Source organism: Hyla sarda, chromosome 1, assembly GCF_029499605.1.
Source record: "Hyla sarda isolate aHylSar1 chromosome 1, aHylSar1.hap1, whole genome shotgun sequence".
Lineage (NCBI taxonomy): Eukaryota > Metazoa > Chordata > Amphibia > Anura > Hylidae > Hyla > Hyla sarda.
The window spans coordinates 59689034-59710562 of NC_079189.1; the positions used below are offsets into that span (position 1 = coordinate 59689034).

The 21529-nt window shown below is 40.3% G+C and overlaps 1 protein-coding gene across 1 annotated transcript in view; it reads right to left on the reverse strand.

Annotated features, from left to right (window-relative positions):
* Positions 1 to 2079: 2079 nt before the first annotated feature.
* The window catches only part of NSG1 (neuronal vesicle trafficking associated 1), an 86798-nt gene continuing 67348 nt past the window's right edge, over positions 2080 to 21529 (reverse strand). Inside the window, exon 5 of the mRNA XM_056555135.1 lies at positions 2080 to 4880. Coding sequence (XP_056411110.1) covers positions 4680 to 4880 — 201 coding nt within the window. The 3' untranslated portion in view covers positions 2080 to 4679. The remainder of the gene's footprint in view (positions 4881 to 21529) is intronic.

Consider the following 21529-nt stretch of genomic DNA (forward strand, 5'->3'; position numbering starts at 1 on the left):
CAAATATCCCAACATTAAGAAAATGTAAAGAACAATGGTTGAGATCTTTATTACGTCAGCATTGTTCCAAAAATGACTATTTCGGTGGCAATACAATTTATGTCCATTTGACATAGATTGTGTGCTCTGCAACCATATATTTTGTAAAATCAATATACTGTCATCCCTACAACAACAAATTAGAGCAAAACACATTTATCACGGCACTTACACCCGTATTGTGGCAAACAAAAGTAAAATTTTTGCTCAAATAGAATGCCACTCTTACACCGCTCGCAGCAATTTCTTAAAGGGGTATTCCAGGCAAAACCTTTTTTATTTATATATATATATATATCAACTGGCTCCGGAAAGTTCAACAGATTTGTAAATTACTTCTAATAAAAAATCTTAATCCTTCCAATAGTTATTAGCTTCTGAAGTTTTCTGTCTAACTGCTCAATGATGATGTCACGTCCCGGGAGCTGTGCATGATGGGAGAATATCCCCATAGGAACTGCACAGCTTCCGGGACGTGAGTCATCAGAGAGCGGTTAGACAGAAAACAACAACTCAACTTCAGAAGCTAATAACTATTGGAAGGATTAAGATTTTTTAATAGAAGTAATTTACAAATCTGTTTAACTTTCCAGAGCCAGTTGATATATATAAAAAAGTTTTGGCCTGGAATACCCCTTTTAAACACGAGCTTGGCCCTGCGGAAGGGGCATAGCTTCTTGAGGCCTAATGGATTAGCTATAATTGGTGTAAATTTTAGGTAACATCTCCCTTAGCTCATAGCTGGCATAGTTTTAAATGTGTGATGCAGTGACAGCCACAGGTGCAACATATATTCTTAAAGGGGTACTCCGTTGCTCAGCATTTGGAACAAACTGTTCCAAACGCTGGAACCGGCGTCTGGAGCTTGTGACGTCATAGCCCTGCCCCTCATGGTGTCACGCCCCACCCCCTCAATGCAAGTCTATGGGAGGGGGCGTGACTTGCAGTGAGGGGCGGGTGTGACGTCATGAGGGGGCGGGGCTATGATGTTACAAGCTCCCGGCTCCAGCATTCGGAAAAGTTTGTTCCAAACGCTAAGCAACAGAGTACCCCTTTAATAATACATCACATCTTGGGGTGCATTCACACTACAGTTGTGCCATATGTGGCACGTATATGTAAGCATCCTGTCTAAATTTGAGATGCTTGCGTATCTGAGCATAGACAGGCATTGGCCCTATACACTTTAGTGGTCTGTAACCTAGTCAGCTGGTGACTATGTTGGGGTCATTTTCCAGTTGTTACATGTGGTTGTATTTGCAACCTAATGTGCAGCAAACCATGCCACATTTAGGCCATTAAAGTATATGAGGCTCATGCCATCTGTGCTTGACATATACTGTATGTTCTTCAGAAGGCACAATCATAGTGTCAACCCAGCCTTACCCCAACCCACTTCAGCTCGAGACCACCTTAAAAAGACCAGTCTTTAGTAAACAAAAGCAAAAAAACATACCCTCTTTAAAATATTCCTAAATCTTTTTTGTAATGTTTTTCAGCTTTTGCCAGGAAATATATTTTCATTGTAACCTCTTTGAGGTCACAGCCCAAAATTGCAGTGAACAATGCTGGTCTCTCAAAGACCTAACTCTGCTCCTAGGGATGTTCTAACATAAATAGGACTTACAATGGACTTCATTAAAATAATGAGAAATATACTTGTTCTAAGATGCTAAGATTGTTTGTATTATAATAACTTTAACAGGGTTGCCCAACACCACACACTTGTGTACAGGCTCAGGAAAAAGACTCACTTGCCCCAATCCCCCACCCAACATGTCTGTGTCCTGGCAGAGCAGCATTTCTTGCTTACTTATGGACTTGCAGGAAGCCCCCCTCAGCCAATTACTGGCAAAGGGGAGTCACTGTTGGAAGATAAGCAGGAAGTGCTGGGAGTAGGGACATCGGGAAGGTGAGTATGTTTTTTTTTATGGATTCATTATTCCCTTTTTATTCAAGCCTGAGCCTGTATGCCACAATTTTGGTGCTGTACAACCCATTCAAGGCGTAAAGTAAATGCCCATCATTAAACGCCATATCTTTTGTTTTAACTACAATGGGTACAAGTGTCTGCGCCAATTTCTTCAACTATCTGTATATTGGTCAAAAACATTTTTTTTGCCAACTTCTAAATCCTTAGCCATGAAGTTTAATAATAAACATGTTTCTGGATGGCCGCCACTAGGGGGAAGATTTAATTTTATAACTGGCTTGGCGGTTGCTGACTTTAGCCTGCATAAATTAGTTCAGGTGCTCCGGTGGGCTGGAAAATGTGGATACAGTCCTAGAAAACTCTCTCCTAGGACTGTATCCACCTTTTCCAGCCCACGGGAGCACCTGAAAGCTGAACTAATTTATGCAGGATAAGTCATCAACTGCCGAGCCGAGAAGTCCATGACAAATCGAATCACTGTGACTTCGCTCATCTCTAGACTCCATAATAAAACAATATACAATAAGCTCTCCCTCCCTCAGTCGTGGCTGCAGGCAGAAAGCGTGTTTAAAAAAAAAGGAACTTTTTCAGTATATTAAGAAATGAATCTGTACGGAATGATAAACCTAAAAACCACATTATGCTAAAAGATGATCTTTTACTTTAAAATTGGGTCCAAGTACTATGGTAAATTTGATGCCCATTTTTATTTGCACTTGATTTCTTGCCTTTCATCCACACATGAAGTCTCGAAACTCTTAATGATCATTGAAATCATTTACTGAAACCATAACCAGCAACACAGCTTTTATCATCTAGAATTACAACCACAACTGACATAAGAAATTTCCTGCTACTTCACAGAACTCAAGTATAAAAACATCCAAAAAATATCCAGAATTTTACATTCCAAGTATGCATTTGTGTATTATTTTTGCAAATGCAGAACATTATCCAGTAAGAAAGATTACATTGACAGGTTTAGACCAATTCACTCATAGCCTCACTTGGCATCTACTATATCTGTCATTTGATAAAGTGGAAAGATGTGTGAAAACGAAAATGCCCATAACTATAAACTGAGCTTTCGAGCCTCTTGTTCAATGTCAATACCAAGTTATTTCCCAGAAATAGATATTGCTTCTGGGGGGAAAAAAAATCCTTTTAAGTCACCAACCGATCTGTGAGCTGACATAATGGCAAAAATGATAAGGCGGATTAATTTTCTAGGTTATAACTCTTATTGAGATGTGAGAAAGAAAAATATCCATTGTGTAGATAAAACTTAGCACACCACTTTTGAAATTAATCAAGGTAACTTTATTTGCAATCCCAAAAATTATGATGTTTCGGGCCACATTGGACCTTCATTAGACCGGATTGCTGCAGAGGTATAAGAAATGAAGTTGGCATATAGCCGTGTTGAATGGTATATGGTGTTGCCACCTGTAGTCGCTGCTTCCATGTTTAAAGGATTGGGATTCCTACTCCTGCAGCCATGAATATTTAGAGAGTGATGCATCTCTATACAAAATAAAAATATCCATTGGTTATGTTTCTAAAAATAAGTGTACTTTGTCTGGAGGAGGCCAGCATAAGGAGGTTCCACTTTAAGCAAACAATCAGATAGTTAGCCTTGACCTAGATATGATTGGTATTATATTATTTAGCCAATCTGGATCTCAACACAATAGGCACAATCGCATCCAGTCAACCGTAACCTAGACACAATTGGCATGGTCCTATGTAGGCAATCTTGACCAACTGGATTGGTTATATCTTGACAACCTACACACAATCTGTAAGGTCATATCTAGCCAACCTATTAATAATAGAGTTGGTCATATGTAATTGATCTAAACACAACTGAGATGGTCATATCAAGTCAAACTTGTCACAATTGAGATGGTCATTTGTAGTTGATCTAAACATAACTGAGATGGTCGTGGCTTGCCAACATTTACTCTTAACACAATTGTGTGTTCGTATTAAGTCAACTTTGACCTAGACAAAATTGGTATGGTCTTATCTTGTCAACCTTGATCAAGAATTGGTATAATCGATCAACAATTGGTATAATCGTACAAAGTCAGCTATGGTATGTTCTCACCTACTCAACCTTAACCTTTACTTAGACTTAATTGGTATAATCTTAGTTGGGCAACCTTTACACTACTGAGCTGTTCTTATGAAGTTGACAATGACCTTGACACAGTTGGGATTGTCTTTTTAAGTCAACCTTGACCTACACACGATTGCTACGGTCCTATCGGTAATCATGTTTAATTTTTTCATCTAAACTTGTGACAAATTTTTTTTTTTATTCTGTTGCAACTAAACTATCCTACAAATTGATACTCTATCTAAGGACACCTCTGTCCCAACCAAATCATCCACATAAAATCGAAAAACCATAAAGAAAAAAAATTATTGAGCAAGCTTCGCTGTTGGGAAGTTAATCGTTTGTCTATGTCTGATTTGCTGTTGATGGATATCCATTTATGATCTGTACAGTTATGTATGCACAGCAATACCATATACAGAAGCGTGCTTTGCTTAAACATAAATACAAGTAATTTCTAAATGAATCTTAACCACTTTATTGCCATAGAGGCAGAGCAGTTAATTTTAGATGTTTTTTGTTGTTTTTTTATTTTAAAGTTCCTTTTGAGTTCTCTTGACATTGACAGCCAATGTATGGGTACAGCTAAGCTGACTTCTGGGAGGCTTCTGTCTCTTGTTCGGAGAGCTTCTCTTCTGACAGAACAGTCATCCATGGGGATACGGAGCGTGTGATGGTTTGCTTGGCCAGGTTGTAGTGATTTATGACTGTGTAGAACTTCCCTTGGGCGCTGGTATCCTGTTCAGTGTAGTAGTTGTCGAGAGCTGCAGGGATGCATCGATTGCTCTGCAAATAGATAATAAAAAGTTAATCGGTGGTCTTCAGGTCTACAAAGGTCTACCGCAATACCTTACTTCATTCAGCTTCTACGTCTGTGGTTTAACTTCAAAGAAAGGATGAAAGGATATTTTGTCAGCAAGAACACCACCTCAGTCTAAACTTAGCTTTGCGGTCCCCGTGGTCATGCTGTTAAGACACCTTTATTTCCCCACATATGGCGTATCCCAGGTTTACTGCCTACAAGAACTACCTAAACACCTCACACAAAATACAAGACTTTTTTCTTAGTACTGAACTCCAGCATGATACAGAACCACCATATTTGATTTCTCCTATCTCCCTTGTGTTCACCTTTGTTCCCAGCGATACCTAATGTGTCACTTAGAAACAAAAATATTCCCATGCGTAACTGATCTATGCCAAGATGAATTACTCCCAAACAGAAAGACTAGTGTACAAAGATCAATAGAAACAGTACTTTATTGACATAAATGCAAAAACAATACACAAGACCAAAGGATAAAATCACATAAAATGGAAAGTGCTATTAAAGGAATCTGACAAAAATGGGGCTCTGCACATGATTAGATGGCATGTAGTACATGTATTAAAGGCATGCCATAACACTTACTACTCCCTTATAAACAAAAGGAGTACCATAACAGCAGCATTAATAAAGTGCATCAAGGTGATATGTAAACCAACCTACACTAAGTACCAATATATAGCAGCAACAATAATAAGGCGCATACAAATATGTAAACTACTTAGTACTTAAAGGGAGAGAGATACAGATGTATAAATAAACATATATGACATAATGATTACCAAGTGGTGGCAACAAAGTACAGCGTGCAGGCATCCAACACCCAACGTTTCGCTCCAAGGCTTCTTATGTTTATTTATACATCTGTATCTCTCTCCCTTTAAGTACTGAGTAATTTCCATATTTGGGTGCACCTTATTATTGTTGCTGCTATATATTGGTACTTAGTGTAGGCTGGTTTACATACCACCTTGATGCCCTTTATTAATGCTGTTGTTATGGTACTAATTTGGTTTATAAGTGTTAATGTTAGTAAGTGTTATGGCATGCCTTTAATACATGTACTACATGCCATCTAATCATGTGCAGAGCCCCATTTTTGTCCGATTCCACAAATAGCACTTTCCATTTTATGTGATTTTATCCTTTGATCTTGTGTATTGTTTTTGCATTTATGTCAATGAAGTACTGTTTCTATTGATCTTTGTACGCTAGTTTTTCTGTTTGGGACTAATGTGCCACCATATTGTAATGTCCTGTCCATGTCGGTCCATCACTGATCTTTTTTTCCTGGTCCCTATCAACATGAGACATGTGGCCATTGCATCCAATCATTTATCACAGTGGTGACCCACTTTGGTGTTCAGAGGGACCAGGAATCCGAGGCTGGCAGAGGACCTCTGTTCATTCTGGGCTTAGGAGTCCAGAGGGTGGTCTAAATAGGTAATTAGCAACCCCACCCAATGTTTATACACGGAGATAGCTGTCAGTCACTGATTGGAACCACCACATGGATTCCTTGGTCAAGAATGAGCACATGTTCAAATTATTAAAGGGGTACTCAGGTGGAAAAAAAATTCTAATCAACTGGTACCAGAACGCTATAAAGATTTGTAAATTACTTTTAGATAATCTTAACCCTTTCAGTACTTGTCAGATGCTGTATGCTCCAGAGGAAGTTCTTTCTGTTCTGACCACAGTGCTCTCTGCTGCCACCTCTGTCTGCTCCTGACAGTTCCTGATATGGACAGACGTGTCAGCAGAGAGCATGATGGTCAGACTGGAAAAAACTACGCAACTTTCTATGGAGCATACAGCAGCTAAGCTCTGGAAGAGTTAAAGATTTTTAGAAAGAAGTCATTTACAGATCTGTATAACTTTCTGGAACCACCGGAGTACCCTTTTAAAGGGAATCTGTCAGCTGTATTTGCTGCTAAGAGCTGCAGACACCGTGCAAATAATGCCCAAATCTTGGCACAAGAGCAATGTTAAATTTTTCCCAATTGTTCATGTAGGTCATATAAGGTAGTGGGGGACTCCTTGTTTACTTTGAGGCAGCCAAAAAATATAAGAATTCCAGCATAGAGGGATATTCTCTATTGAAAACTTTAGAAAGGGTTGTGTCCTGCTGTATCATATAGGCCCCGCTGTGGACGTCTTTATGAGACTGTTGGACCTAAAAGGGAAATGGTGGACATTCACTTTAAAGAAAAAAAATGATAATAAATAGGAAGCATTAAATAGAATTTCCTGGTTATTGATTTGTGTAATGATGAAAAATGTGAAATAATGCGCTGCTGTGCAGGTAACACTGGGTCGACGTTCCACATGTAGTTAACCTTGTATTGTTAAAATAAGTTTAATTAGAACAGAACGTTCTGACATCAACCTAAAATAGCTGAACTAATTAGTTTTCTACGCTGGGGCGGCCGCGGTCTGATGCCTCCGTGTCTGCTCAGGAGCCTCCTTGTAGTCTCATATGAAGGCAATACGAGTAATAATAGTCATCAATACTTTATGCTGTGGGGCATTGCTGGCATTTATAGGGCAGTATCTCTCCAGAGCTCATCAGAAACTATACACTGGCTAAGTATCTGTTGGTATTATTGGGTGCCATGATGTTAGGACAATAGTACAGTATTTAATGAGTTAGTATCACATCCAGATATACAGTTGTCTGGATTGTACTTGCCCATGGCCAGGGTATGAGGGCCGTACCATCACGCCCATGATATCAGGCACTACATTTGTAGAAAAAGGTGAGCAGGCAACACTATACGTACATAGAGCTACTAGATATTTCAATAATTATTATGCCAAAGGTAGATCTCTAGAAAAGGAAATTCTTTGCCACCCTATGACCTTGATATTGCAAAATCTCCCCAAACCAATTGCTTTATGACATTATACATAAACATCTGTAGACATCTGATGCTCAGATATGCTGCGGATAGTGGATACGTTTTAGATCGCAGAGGAGTCAGACTGTTGGGACCCCCGCAATCTCCTGTACGGAGACCCAGTTCTCCCATGTTAACCCCCGCAATCTAAAACTTACCCCCTCTTCTCTGGATAGGGGATAAGGTTTTATACACAAAATATCTCCTTCAAATGACTGGGGCCACAAATGTCTTTCTACTTGCTTTATAGTAGGTCTACACAATTCCCATAATGCACATTAATACAATAGTCAATGTGTCAATGCACACAGCAGCTATGGAGGACCAGGCTGTTCCCAAGAGATGATTTCGGGGGACAGAAGGATCGGGCAGGTTTAATTTCAACTGCCCCATTCTTTTGTTCTAAACACAAGCATGGGCCGAGTGTTCATGTGCATAGCTGGATGGGGGTGATAGTTGTCAGCTGAACAAGCGCTTTTTTTTATGTCTATGACCAGCTTAAGTCAAGTGGAACTTGTATGCGATCCATTTATGCAAGATTAAAGGGGTATTCCAGGAAAAAACTTTTTTTATATATATCAACTGGCTCCAGAAAGTTAAACAGATTTGTTAATTACTTATATTAAAAAATCTTAATCCTTTCAGTACTTATGAGCTTCTGAAGTTAAGGTTGTTCTTTTCTGTCTAAATCCTCTGATGATACCTGTCTCAGGAAACGCCCGGTTCAGAAGAGGTTTGCTATGGGGATTTGCTTCTAAACTGGGTGATTCCCGAGACAGGTGTCATCAGAGAGGATTTAGACAGAAAAGAACAACCTTAACTTCAGAAGCTCATAAGTACTGAAAGGATTAAGATTTTTTAATAGAAGTAATTTACAAATCTGTTTAACTTTCTGGAGCCAGTTGATTTATATATATAATATATATATCCAGTTTTTTCCTGGAATACCCCTTTAAATTTCCTTTGAGTAGTAAGGAGACTATGGCCGGGTTCACACAGGCGGAACATTACACTGCAGCAAAGTCCCATTGATTGTAATGAGATTCTGCTGCACTCTTATGCACTCAAATTTCCACATCAGATGTTTCTGGTGAGGAAATTCAGATTCTGGCATCCGAAGAAAGAATAGACTTGTCCACTAATTTCCGACCCGTCCTGTCAGCCGCCTGATTTTTCAAATGTGCAGAATGTCCGCCAAGCACATTTTATATCCATGTGAACATAGCCTTTTAGTATCTGTTCTATCTTTTTAACTTCTCACCTAGCCCTCTGGAAATTTAAATTGCCACCCTAAACATTTAACATAGGTACTATAATACCCGTTATATATTGAACAAAAAATTTTAATTAGAAAAAAAACCTTACTTTTCTCCTCATCCCCACAGCCGTGTCCCTCTCACCTTGGTTTTTTAGCATGATCCTGGGATCTCTTAAGCACCAGCCAGTGTTAGTGAAAAAGAAAGGAGTAAAATCAGAGGGAGATGAAACAGGAGAAACGTTTACAAGTTCCCTTTGGTGTTCTTTGACTAAATCTAGTCTTAAAGGGGTACTCCAGTGGAAAAAGTTTTTTATTTTTTTAAATCAACTGGTTCCGGAAAGTCAAACACATATGTAAATTACTTCTATTTAAAAATCTTAATCCTTCCAGTACTTATCAGCTGCTGTGTGCTACAGAGGAAGTTCTATTCTTTTTGAATTTCTTTTCTGTCTGACCACAGTGCTCTCTGCTGACACCTCTGTCCATGTCAGGAATTGTTTAGAGCAGGAGAGGTTTGCTATGGGGATTTGTTCCTGCACTGGACAGTTCCTGACATGAACAGAGGTGTCAGCAGAGAGCACTGTGGTCAGACTGAAAAGAAATTCAAAAAGAATAGAACTTCATCTGTAGCACACAGCAGCTAAGTACTGGAAGGGTTAAGATTTTTAAATAGAAGTAATTTACAAATCTGTTTAACTTTCTGGCACCAGTTGATTTATAAAAATGTTTTCTATTGGAGTACTCCTTTAGACAGCACTTGGTGACTCAAATAAGAACCTTTCGCTATTGATCAACGATCTGTAGCTTTGCAGGATAACTCATCAAATAATTGATATTACCCCCTCCAAACTTTTTCTTGTCATCTAGAAAAATCTTGTGTTTTAACAAATATATATATTTTTTGCCACTAAATTCTAAAATGTCCGATCTATAGATTTCCAGAGGGGGTTTTTGTTCTTATTATTGCTTCCTTGTCTACTTTGGCTGCCGGTACTTAGGGTCTGGTTGGCAAATTATGTCTTACAAAAAGAGAACAAGATTGTCTCATTTCCAACACAGTTTTTTGTGTTCTGTTCTTTTCTATGTCTTTGGGATATCCCATAAGACAGGGTTCGCGTCTGTCCGGCATCTCGGGGCTGTCACGTATAGGAACACAGAAGCAATAAGCTGAATCTTTTGCATCTGACATTCGATCCATTGCCCCATAGGCTAAAACGGAGCACAGCACCGGACCAATAGGCCATCCGGCATGGTTTCACCAGATCAAAAAGCACTATCTGCAAACTCTTTTTTTTGTGTGTGTAGTGAAGTAAAGGCCCCCATACACATTGGACTTGTGTAGGAAGAACCCACCGATTTTGGTGGGACCGGCCAATCATCTAATGCAGTGTTTTTCTCAACCAGTGTGTCCCCAACAGCTGTCTGGGCATGCTGGGAGTTGTAGTGCAATAGATGGAGGCACCCTGGTTGGGAAACAGTGATATAATGTGTATGGAGACCCTTTGCTCAGCCAGACAGATGATGTTGGGGAACAGAAGGCATGTTGAAGCTGGATCTTTTGCATCTGATATCCTATCCATTGCCCCATAGGCTGGAATGGAGCACAGCACCGGACTTATGGGCCATCCGGCATGGTTTAGCCAGAACAAAAAGTGCTGCATGCAATCTTTTTATTTATTTTTTATCAAGTTCTTACATGAGCACTTTTTATTTTATTTATTAATTTTTTTACATTTTCTGTCTTAATCTCTTAGTTTTTTTCATAACCTTTTTGTGGACTGTAGGTTAAGATAAATATATGTCTAGCTTACTTTCAGATCAATGTGGCTTTAAGATTTGGTGTTGACCTTGTGGGAACCTATGTTGTTTTTGCGCTGTTCCCTCACATTTTCTCACCATACTAAAGGGGAAGTAGTGAGGACTAACATAGATGCTGAGAAGTCTTCCTGGCAAACAAGATGAGATTAATGCAGCTTCACTTCAGTAGAAATGGAGATACTCAATATCTATCTGTCTCTTGTTAACTGTACAGAAATGAGTCTCTGCCAAGCAGCTGTACTCTTAACAGGGCTATTAAACTGATCAGACACCGCACTCCAGCCAATTGCCGTCAGTCTTTTTACAATATTTCAGCCATCAGTCATTAAAAAATTGTAAATTCGGCAATGCAAAACCACCCCAATGATAAGTTTGGAGATGCCAATATATGTTCTGCATTTCATATGTGATTGGCTGAACATGTTAGTAAAAGTATATAAGGAGCAGTCTTGGTTACAGGTGTGCCTTCTACTTGAATGTGGCTGCTGAAAAAGTTGTCGGGGTATAGTCTTTTGACAGCTCTATGGATCTCCTGTGTCTTTTTACTCTTTCTCTAGGTAAAAGTGCTTGCTCCCTGATCCTTTATGCAATGATAAGTTCCTATAAGACTGCTGCTACTACTTCTTGTTCACAGTAGGCCCACAAACCCAAACCATTCCAGGTCCCAGTAACCACCAACTCTCCCCATGACCTCTCGTCTACTCAATGACTGTAGGCACTTACATGTACAAACCCAAACTATCACTCCTGGCTTTCTCGTCCTTGCCTCTCAGCTCTTGTGTGGGAAGACCCTAACACCGGGGTGTAGCACCACTGTGTCTCATGCAGTGAATCATTAAAACACTACGCTATGTGACTCTGCACCAATGGCCCTATTACCTAAGGCACAGATGGTACTGTTAGTGGGAAAACTTTGGGTTATATCTGACATTCTGCAGTAGGGATTGACCTTCACTTTACAATTAATTTTTCCAATTGTTAACAGTAAAGAGAAATGCAGATGTAAGAGTTTGTTGCTTCTTATGTTGGAAAATGTTCCAGGTCAACTTTTTTTGTTTGCTCTACAGATGTACAATTGTCTCGTAGTAAGTTTTTTTGTTGGCCCAGCTTAAAGGTATTTTTAGGGTAAAATGTATTGATATTGTATCATGAACATAGGTCATCAATATCAGATTGGTGTGGTGCCAAAACTCAGCACCACCAGGGATCAGCTTTTTGCCAGAGTTGTGGCGCCACCGTACATAGTGAAACAGAGCAGGAAGCAAACAGCTCTGTTCATTGTTTAGTGGCCAGGCTGGGATACTGCAGTTTAGTTCCCATTAAAGTGAATGAGAACTGAGTTGCAGTAACCCAGAATGGCCACTACGCAATGTATGGAGCTGTTAGCCTTATGCTCTGTTTCGCTGTGCATGACAGCCCCAAAGCTCTAGCACAAAACTGAATGGTGGGGTTGCCAGGTGTCGCCACCCCACCAATCTGATATATATGACCTATCTTAAACTTTATCCACCAAAAATAGGTAAGATATCTAATCCTTACTCTACAGTACCAAATATTATGCAAAAAATACTTTATTGAAAAATATACAACAAATATACTAAAAACACATGTAAATGTATATAGAAATCACCACCAAACTATCAAATGGATTACGTAAATAAGTAAAGGAGCCTTACCCAGGTATATGAATACCCCAACGACAGTTTCGCTCCTACTGAAGCTCACACTGAGATTCCTTTACTTGTAATTCATTTGATAGTTTGGTAGTTATTATTTTGTCTGCACTATACTTTGTATTATCATAGAATTGATGTCTATGGAGTGATGTTGTTTTATTTTACCTTGCCTTCCCTTTCATGTATTTCTTAGTGGAATTTTCCACTGCTCTCTTAAATTTAGCAAAAAAAATAATAAATAAATAAATTTAAAGGGAATATTGTCTATGTATCGCAAGATCATCTGACCACCTACGTAAATATTTGCAGAAAACTTGGGCAGACATTTTGCAAATCGTGGGTTCTAGCAGAACATGCCGTCTCTGTAGACTGCAATGCATTTATGAGTGAATTTACAGGTCAATTCTTTCGGGATAGGCCGGAATTGGTATTTCCATGTAAATTCTGTAGTGTGCACGGTGTGGCAGAATCCCACTGAAAACAATGGGATTCTGCTGCAACAGAATTTCCGATCATAACTTTTCCGCCAAATCTGCTAGGAAATTCCATCATGTGAACATGGCCTAAGAGGAAACATTATTGCTAACATGAGAAAAAAGTAGCAAGAGAATTAGTGCAGCACAAGAAAAAACAAACTATAGGAGGCAATAATTAGAAGGAAGGTTCCTGTGCCTGCAGGTCATTGTCATAGAACCAGCCCGCCTGTTAGACTTATATATCTACGTCTATCAGCAGTGGAACCGCTAGGAGCATCAGAGAAACATCAGCCCATGTGTCAGGAATATTTGCCATTTCTCTGTCAACAGGTCCTGGTGGGTGACAACCACTTTAATATTTCTAGACGTCTGGGTTCATGTCTTTGTCCGCGAGGCTGATAAGCAATGGTGTCTATTTTTTTGACATATTCTGTAGAACCAATTGCTATCAGTATCTTCCAGTGTCCTGGATAACAGGCTGCACACATATGCTTCATTACCTTGAGAAATGTGATTAATCGGGCTGCCCACTGTGAAGACGTCTCTGCTGACAATGATGGATTGGAGTGTAAGAAGCATTTACAAGTGGATAAAGGCTGGAAATATCACATGTTGCCAGACGTCCTTCCAGATACATTGCATGGCACCCACTGTTTTACCGTACAACAGCCGCCCTGGGACCCCACATACAATGGGATAAGTGACCTGTCCTGCAGCCATTCAGTATAATGTACTTCTGCCTAATTACATAACTAATGTATAAGATACTTTAAGGCTATTAGGAGGAATATAGGAGATGTGTGATTATAAGGATGATGAGTATTAAATCCTATACATATATATGCAGTTGACAAACCATTGCCTATTACCAAGTATTGGCAAACAGTACACAGGAATTAATCACATTTTCTGCTCTCTGCTGCTATCTGTGGTGGAAAGCATTGCTTTAGTTTAACCTTCTAGAATGATCCGTTATAAAGGTGGGGCTAGTATAATTAGCCTTCTATGTAAACCAATCTGTTTCTGACCTCATGGTTTTTTAGCCTACAAGAGTTGCTGTCACAAGTATAAAGTTGGAGTTACATGGAGATCACAAAGGACCAGGACTGACTGTCTTGTTGACTTTTTCAAGACATCTTGTGTATGGACATTCCATGGCATAAGGGACATACTACTTCCTACTAATTCCTACTAGTCAGAGTGGATAGCAATTTTAAGGGCCCCTTAGTTGTCTGTGTCTTGGTGGACCTCTGGTTAGGCCAGATAATCTGCTGCTGGAAACCAACATGCTGTATTTCCTCAAGTCCTCTCATGGAATCTAAAATCTCAGGAACTGCTCATCTGACTCACATGGATTAACTCCTTCACTGCCATCTACCATTTGGCATTACAGGTACTGTTGTTGAAACTTTAAGCTTTGTGCTTCCACTCTGTGGATGAAGTTGAGTAAAGTTACCTACTTCGATACAGCACCCCAAGTCCTAGTGTCTTATTAACTGCACATATACCATCAAAGGCCATTTACCACAAGTTAGAACATTATTAGCTAGAAAGTGCCCCAGGGACAAGGACTAACATCTATGGTGCAGTCTCTCTCCTTTTACATTGAAAAAATGGCACTTAGGGTTCAACTGTCCACTCCAGCCTTTGTGATATAAAAGTACCAGCTGACCCTGCCCTACTACCTGGGGCAAAGGAATAGAGAGGGCGCTACCTAGCGCATTACCACTAAAAACCAGGGTGAACAGAGGTAATTACAATGCTCACCCAGATTGTTACACTAGCCAAGTGTAACAATGGAAAAAAACTTGTGTGTAAGTATGCCGGCAGCCGGGTCCACCTTCAGATAGATGCACAAAGAACACAAGGAGCCTCCAAGGAGGTGGCGGACATCAGGAGGCGCTGGACACACTCGGAGGGTAGAAACAACTTTAATCACCCATCATGCAACGTGTTTCACAGATAATCTGCTTCATCAGGCATCCTGATGAAGCAGATTATCTGTGAAACGCGTTGCATGATGGGTGATTAAAGTTGTTTCTACCCTCCGAGTGTGTCCAGCGCCTCCTGATGTCCGCCACCTCCTTGGAGGCTCCTTGTGTTCTTTGTGCTACTACCTGGGGATCACTGCGTGATGTGTAGAAGATGTGGAGCCCCTAAGTAATCATCAATACCTTCAATGATCTAAAGTTCAATGTGCTATGCAAATCTCTCACAGTATTTAAATCCTATGGGGTACCCTGGTCTATCTTAAGATCGAGGGCTCCTTGGTCCATCTTGCCTGTTTAAATCTGTGGGGGGTGGTTGGAAAGCCGAAAACAGCCAAAGCTGTTTATGTAAACAGTGTAGCTTAGGAAAGATGGCTGTCACAAAATCATTTACAGAAAATACATTACAAAAAAAAAAAATTGAAATGTTAGAAAAATGTTTTCAGTATCTAATAAAACATATAAAAAAAAAAATCTGGGCGATACTTCTAAACGATACTTTCCCTTTTAATCTATGTCATTACTTCTTTACGATGCCAATTTAGACTGGCTACCTGACACTGTTTAGCACCCAGGAGAGAAGACAGAAGCAATGCTGTGTAATTTATATGGACAGTGCCAGTATTGCTGTTTCTGTAGGCTTTGACGTGTCACGTGAAACTGGTACAAAGAGGCAGTTTCTGTGTCTAACTAGATCACACTTACTAAATTACCAAAACAGAAACATTTGAAGTGTCTTTTTGGCTTGTTACAGGTTTCGGTTAGGGTCTTAGTGCTAAGTCTCTCACCGATCAGGAGAATGAGTGGGGAATAACATGCGGTAGTGCACTTTACTTCCTGACTCTTAGCCATTTTGGATTTACTGCCCCATAGACTTATAATGGAGCAGCAAGACAAAAATTGCCTGGGAGTAATGCATGTTGCTTATCCCAGCTTGTTCTCCTGATCGGTGGGGGTATCAGCACTCAGACCATGAATGAAAGTTGATTTTTTTTTTTTTTTTTTATGACAAAACACACACTTTTGGGTGGGGTGAAATAAACCTTACATTTTATGTGGTCTACATAATAAGAATAATGCACCTGACAAATCAGGACAAGAAATGATGTCACCAGAATCTTAATGCACCTGACATGCACATTAACAAGAAATTGGGGTCAAATGGCTGAAAGCAGAATACACGGGGTCTGCTGGTAGTCTAGTCTGTTACCATGGAGATATTTGATTTCACATGCGGTGAACACAAACCAGTAGGATATTTTTAATCAAGACTATTTGCAAACCTTTTAGGCAGTGATTGGATTTTAAGTAAAAAAAAAATATGTATTCATATATGTGTATATATATATATATATATATATATATATATTAATTAATATAACATATTGAAAGATAATTTGTTACTCATCACCTTTTAGTCTTGTACCGTAATTATACAGCATGTAAACTATGATGGTTTCTAGAAAAGACTAAATACTGGGTAATTTTGTTAATTTCTTACTAGGGGAAATCTTTATGACTAAACTGTTATAGAAATGGGATATAAAGCAATCTGCCTACATTCAGTTATTAAGGATTCCATATTTTTAGGTGCTGTCAGGGACTTGAATGTCCTCTTGTGGGAAGAATTATTTATTTTTCTAAGGGCTTGGTTAATAGTATTTTAACAAATGCCTGACTATACATAGAATATCTATCATCATACATAGAATAAAGGGAGCAGAAATAAAGAGAAAGTCCAGCGTGGCAATTCAAGCAATGCTCAACACTTTATTCAGCAATCAGCCAACATGGGAGACAGGTGACGCATTTCGGCCACAGTACGTAGCCTTAGTCGACTACGTACTGTTGCCGAAACGCGTCACCTGTCTTCCATGTTGGCTGATTGCTGAATAAAGTGTCGAGCATTGCTTGAATTGCCACGCTGGACTTTGTCTTCATTTCTGCTACTTTTGTTGGACTGGGGTCCGGTCCTGTCCGCGTCATGGTGAGGGCACAAGGGTGAGCTGTGTCAACTATACTTTGCTAATAGAATAAAGGGGCCCATAGCAATTATCCAAATGGACCTCCTAATATACAGTGGAGCAAAAAAGTATTTAGTCAGCCACCAATTGTGCAAGTTCTCCCACTCATCTCCCAGATGAGAGGCCTGTAATTTTCATTATAGGTATACCTCAACTATGAGAGACATAATGAGAAAAAATCCATAAAATCACATTGTCTGATTTTTACAGCATTTATTTGCAAATTATGTTGGAAAATAAGTATTTGGTCACCTACAAACAAGCAAGATTTCTGGCTCTCACGGACCTGTAACTTCTTTAAGAGTCTTCTCTGTCCTCCACTCGTTACCTGTATTAATGGCCCCTGTTTGAACTTGTTATCAGTATAAAAGACACCTGTCCACAACCTCAAACAGTCACACTCCAAACTCCACTATGGCCAAGACCAAAGAGCTGTCGAAGGACACTAGAAACAAAATTGTAGCCCTGCACCAGGCTGAGAAGACTGAATCTGCAATAGGCAAGCAGCTTGGTGTGAAGAAATCAACTGTGGGAGCAATTATTATAAAATGGAAGACATACAAGACCACTTATAATCTCCCTCAATCTGGGGCTCCTCGCAAGGTCTCACCCCGTGGTGTGAAAATGATCACTAGAACGGTGAGCAAAAATCCCAGAACCACACGGGGAGACCTAGTGAATGACCTGCAGAGAGCTGGAACCAAAGTAACAAAGGCTACCGTCAGTAGCACACTACACCGACAGGGACTGAAATCATGCAGTGCCAGACGTGTCCCCCTGTTTAAGTCAGTACATGTCTGGGCCTGTCTGAAGTTTTCAAGAGAGCATTTGGATGATCCAGAAGAGGATTGGGAGAATGTCATATGGTCTGATGAAACCAAAGTAGAACTTTTTGGTAAAAACTCAACTCGTCGTGTTTGGAGGAGAAAGAATGCTGATTTGCATCCAAAGAACACCATAGCTACTGTGAAGCATGGGGGTGGAAACTTCATGAATGAGGCCATGTATAGTGAGATTATGAATGAAAACCTCCTTCCATGAGCAAGGGCATTGAGGATGAAACGTGGCTGGGTCTTTCAGCATGACAGTGATCCCAAACACACTGCCCGAGCAACGAAGGAGTGGCTTTGTAAGAAGAATTTCAAGGTCCTGGAGTGGCCTAGCCAGTCTCCAGATCTCAACCCCATAGGAAACCTATGGAGGGAGTTAAAAAACTGTTGCCCAGCGACAGCTCCAAAACATCACTGCTCTAGAGGAGATCTGCATGAAGGAATGGGTCAAAATACCAGCAAGAGTATGTGAAAACCTTGTGAAGACTTACAGAAAATGTTTGACCTCTGTAATTGCAAACAAAGCGTATATAACAAAGTATTGAGATGAATTTGTTATTGACCAAATACTTATTTTCCACCATAATTTGCAAAAAGATTCTTTAAAAATTAGACAATATGATTTTATGGATTTTTTTCTCATTCTGTCTCTCATAGTTGAGGTATACCTATGATGAAAATTAAGTGGGAGAACTTGCACAATTGGTGGCTGACTAAATATTTTTTTGGCCCACTGTAGCATCTGATTTTGCCCCAGGACAGAAAGGCCTGGTGTATATTACTTTCTATGACCTATTTGTTAATACCCTTTTTTATTAATTTGCTGACAGTGCAGTTCCCTGGAGGGAAGAGTTCTGCACAGTTTTATTACCAATAGAAAAAGAAATAGAATTAAACAGGATGAAGCTCCATCTCTCCAAGGACCCTATAGCAGCTGCATGCTCTGCCACTATGGTACATACACCCTTGACTCCGGGACAGACTGTTTGTCTAGACAGGTCAAAAAGTGGGGATCAGTAGGATTCGGTCAGCATCAGAATGGTCCTAATGGGGAATCAGACAGGTAAGTAATGGCTTTTTTTTTTAATCCAGCCTAATCCCTAAATAACTAAATAAATAAACATCCCTTTTAAGTAGTTGTTTATTTCCTATTTGATTCTGTTGTTTTTAGCCTAAGAAAAGCGGTGCCAGAAATTCTTTGCAGTAACTTATCTTTTTAAAACAAAACTGCCTTTGATTTTTCAGGATATGCTGTCCTATGTGTAAACATGCGGAGCAGCACTATTTCTGGCAATTTTATAACTTCAAGGATATGTATGGTCACACTGAATTGTTACGCAGCACATTCTACTCTGCGGATCCGCTGATGAAGGACCCTACAGTGCTTGTAGCGGCCATCAGCCGATAATAGCAGACACACATGCGCGGTGTACTCACTCACATCTTGGCTGTTCTTGGCCTAGCTCAGGGAGCAGAGGGTGTAGCTGCAAGCAGGCAGGCACAGCTGGAGACACACTGTAGGGTCGGTCATCGGAGGATCCACAGCGTAAAATACACTGCAGATTCGTTTCACATGACCCTACCCATAAATGGTATTTTTCAGCAGATTTCTGCTCTGCAGGCTTTATCTATAATTTGCAGTTTTCCCACAACTCATGAACAAAACTTCCTTCTCCACTCTTCATAAACTTGTATTGCTTGCCTTACAGACACAGGGAAAAGCGGTGCTGATTTTCAGAGTGGAATACAGTCTCACAGGGAAGAAGCTGGATAACAGGAGAAAGAAGCATTTTTGTCTAATAAGATATATTAGAAAGTTTCTTATATTCACTTGTACAATTGATCTATGCAAAGCTTGTTAAGATGACAGTGGCTATTTAAAAATGAATACAATGCAGGACTCCTTATGGCCAGTTAATCTCCTGTTCCATGTGGTAGCCTTCACAGCTACAGAAGTATAGCTATAGCAGGTGCAGAACTAGCAAAAGAGGGCCAAAATTGCACAATTTATGCACAAAGAATGTGCAAAAAAATGTGCACAAAAAATGGAATTTGTGGGGGGAAAAAACACAGTTTTGCCACTCTGTTGGTGCAAAAAATGATAAATTTCCCCTAAATAGTTGTTTGCAACTAGACTGCATCTGTCCCCCAACAGGTAAAATCAATCAGTAGCGCTACAAAGAATTTCAATGTAGCCTTCATGGCCTTATAGGTAATGGGGTCCAGATTACTGATTGTGCAAAGGGTCTAGGAGCTTATAGGCGATATATGTTATACTGCTAGCTTAGTGGTCTGAATCCAGAAAATATCATGAAAAGAATTGTGGATGCTATTGTTCTTCGGCCTTGATGTTGCCCTTGAAGTATCTGCCCTCGCTGCACTCCGCCTCCATGTTCAGGGGCTACAGTTACTAATAATTATACCTCTATTTAGATAATGCCATAATGCGCAGGCATCCACCCTGTGATCTCTGCACTTTAATCGTGGCTCTGCAGCTATGATCTCCCGCCCTGTCACTCAATGCCGTAAACCTAAGCCTGCTGTAGCTGCGTATCTAAACTCTTGGGATCTAATTACTGAAGAGGCAACAATTGTCAGCCCGTGAGCAGAATATTCCACCAGCCGTCTTCTTCAGATTTCCGAATTCAAATGCTTTTGACTTCACAGAGTTTTTCCTTTTTTTTTTTTTTCACATGAGCGACGAGAAGTCATAAATATTTTTTGGCAATATGAAGAGATGTTGCTGCAGTTAATTATCTGTCGATTGATGGAGGGACATGGAGCAGCCACGAGGCTTTGTCTGAATGTGTATGATTAAATGTCTGCTTTATCCTAGATATATACGTTTCTTTCCCTCATTGAAGACCAATGGGATTATCATGTGCTCTTAGGGCCATCTGACGGAGCCGAGTTGCCCGCAGTGCCATACTGCTGATTAAACTGAGCAACGCGCGCGCTGAATCCTGATGCAATGTCTGCAGTGCTCGCTCTCAAGTAACACAATGAGGGACAACAGCCGCACTGCTCTGTGCACACTTCACTAGCTTTCATGCTTCACAGGGGCTCTCCGGTTTTATGTAATGAATCTGGATTGTGGTGAGCGAATAATCTGCAGCTTTCTGATATACTTTGGGGCAGATATACTAATGCTGTCTAATACTTAGGCAGTCTGAAGATGGGGTGCATTTATTACGGTAGCTCATTCTGTTTGATAAAGTTAGTACATCTTAAAGGGGGTACTTCTCCCATTTGCATAGGGGATAAGATGTCTGATCGCGGGGGTCCCCAGTGGCAGGGATCTCCCTGCTGCACCCGGAGTAATTTAGAGCGTCGGGTGCAGCGTCGGAGGCTCGTGACGTCATGGCTACGCCCCCTCAATGCAAGTCTATGGGAGGGGGCATGACATTCATCATGCCCCCTCCCATGGACTTGCATTGAGGGGGATGTGACCATGACATCACAAGCCTCCACCCCGCATCGCCAGTCATCCAGCATGGAGCGAAGTTGGCTTTGTGCACCGGATGTCTGGTGTGCTGCAGCTGAGATCACGGGGGTCCCAAGTGGCAGGACCCCAGCGATCAGACATCTTATCCCCTATCCATTTGATAAGGGATAAGATGTCTAGGGGCCGAGTACCCC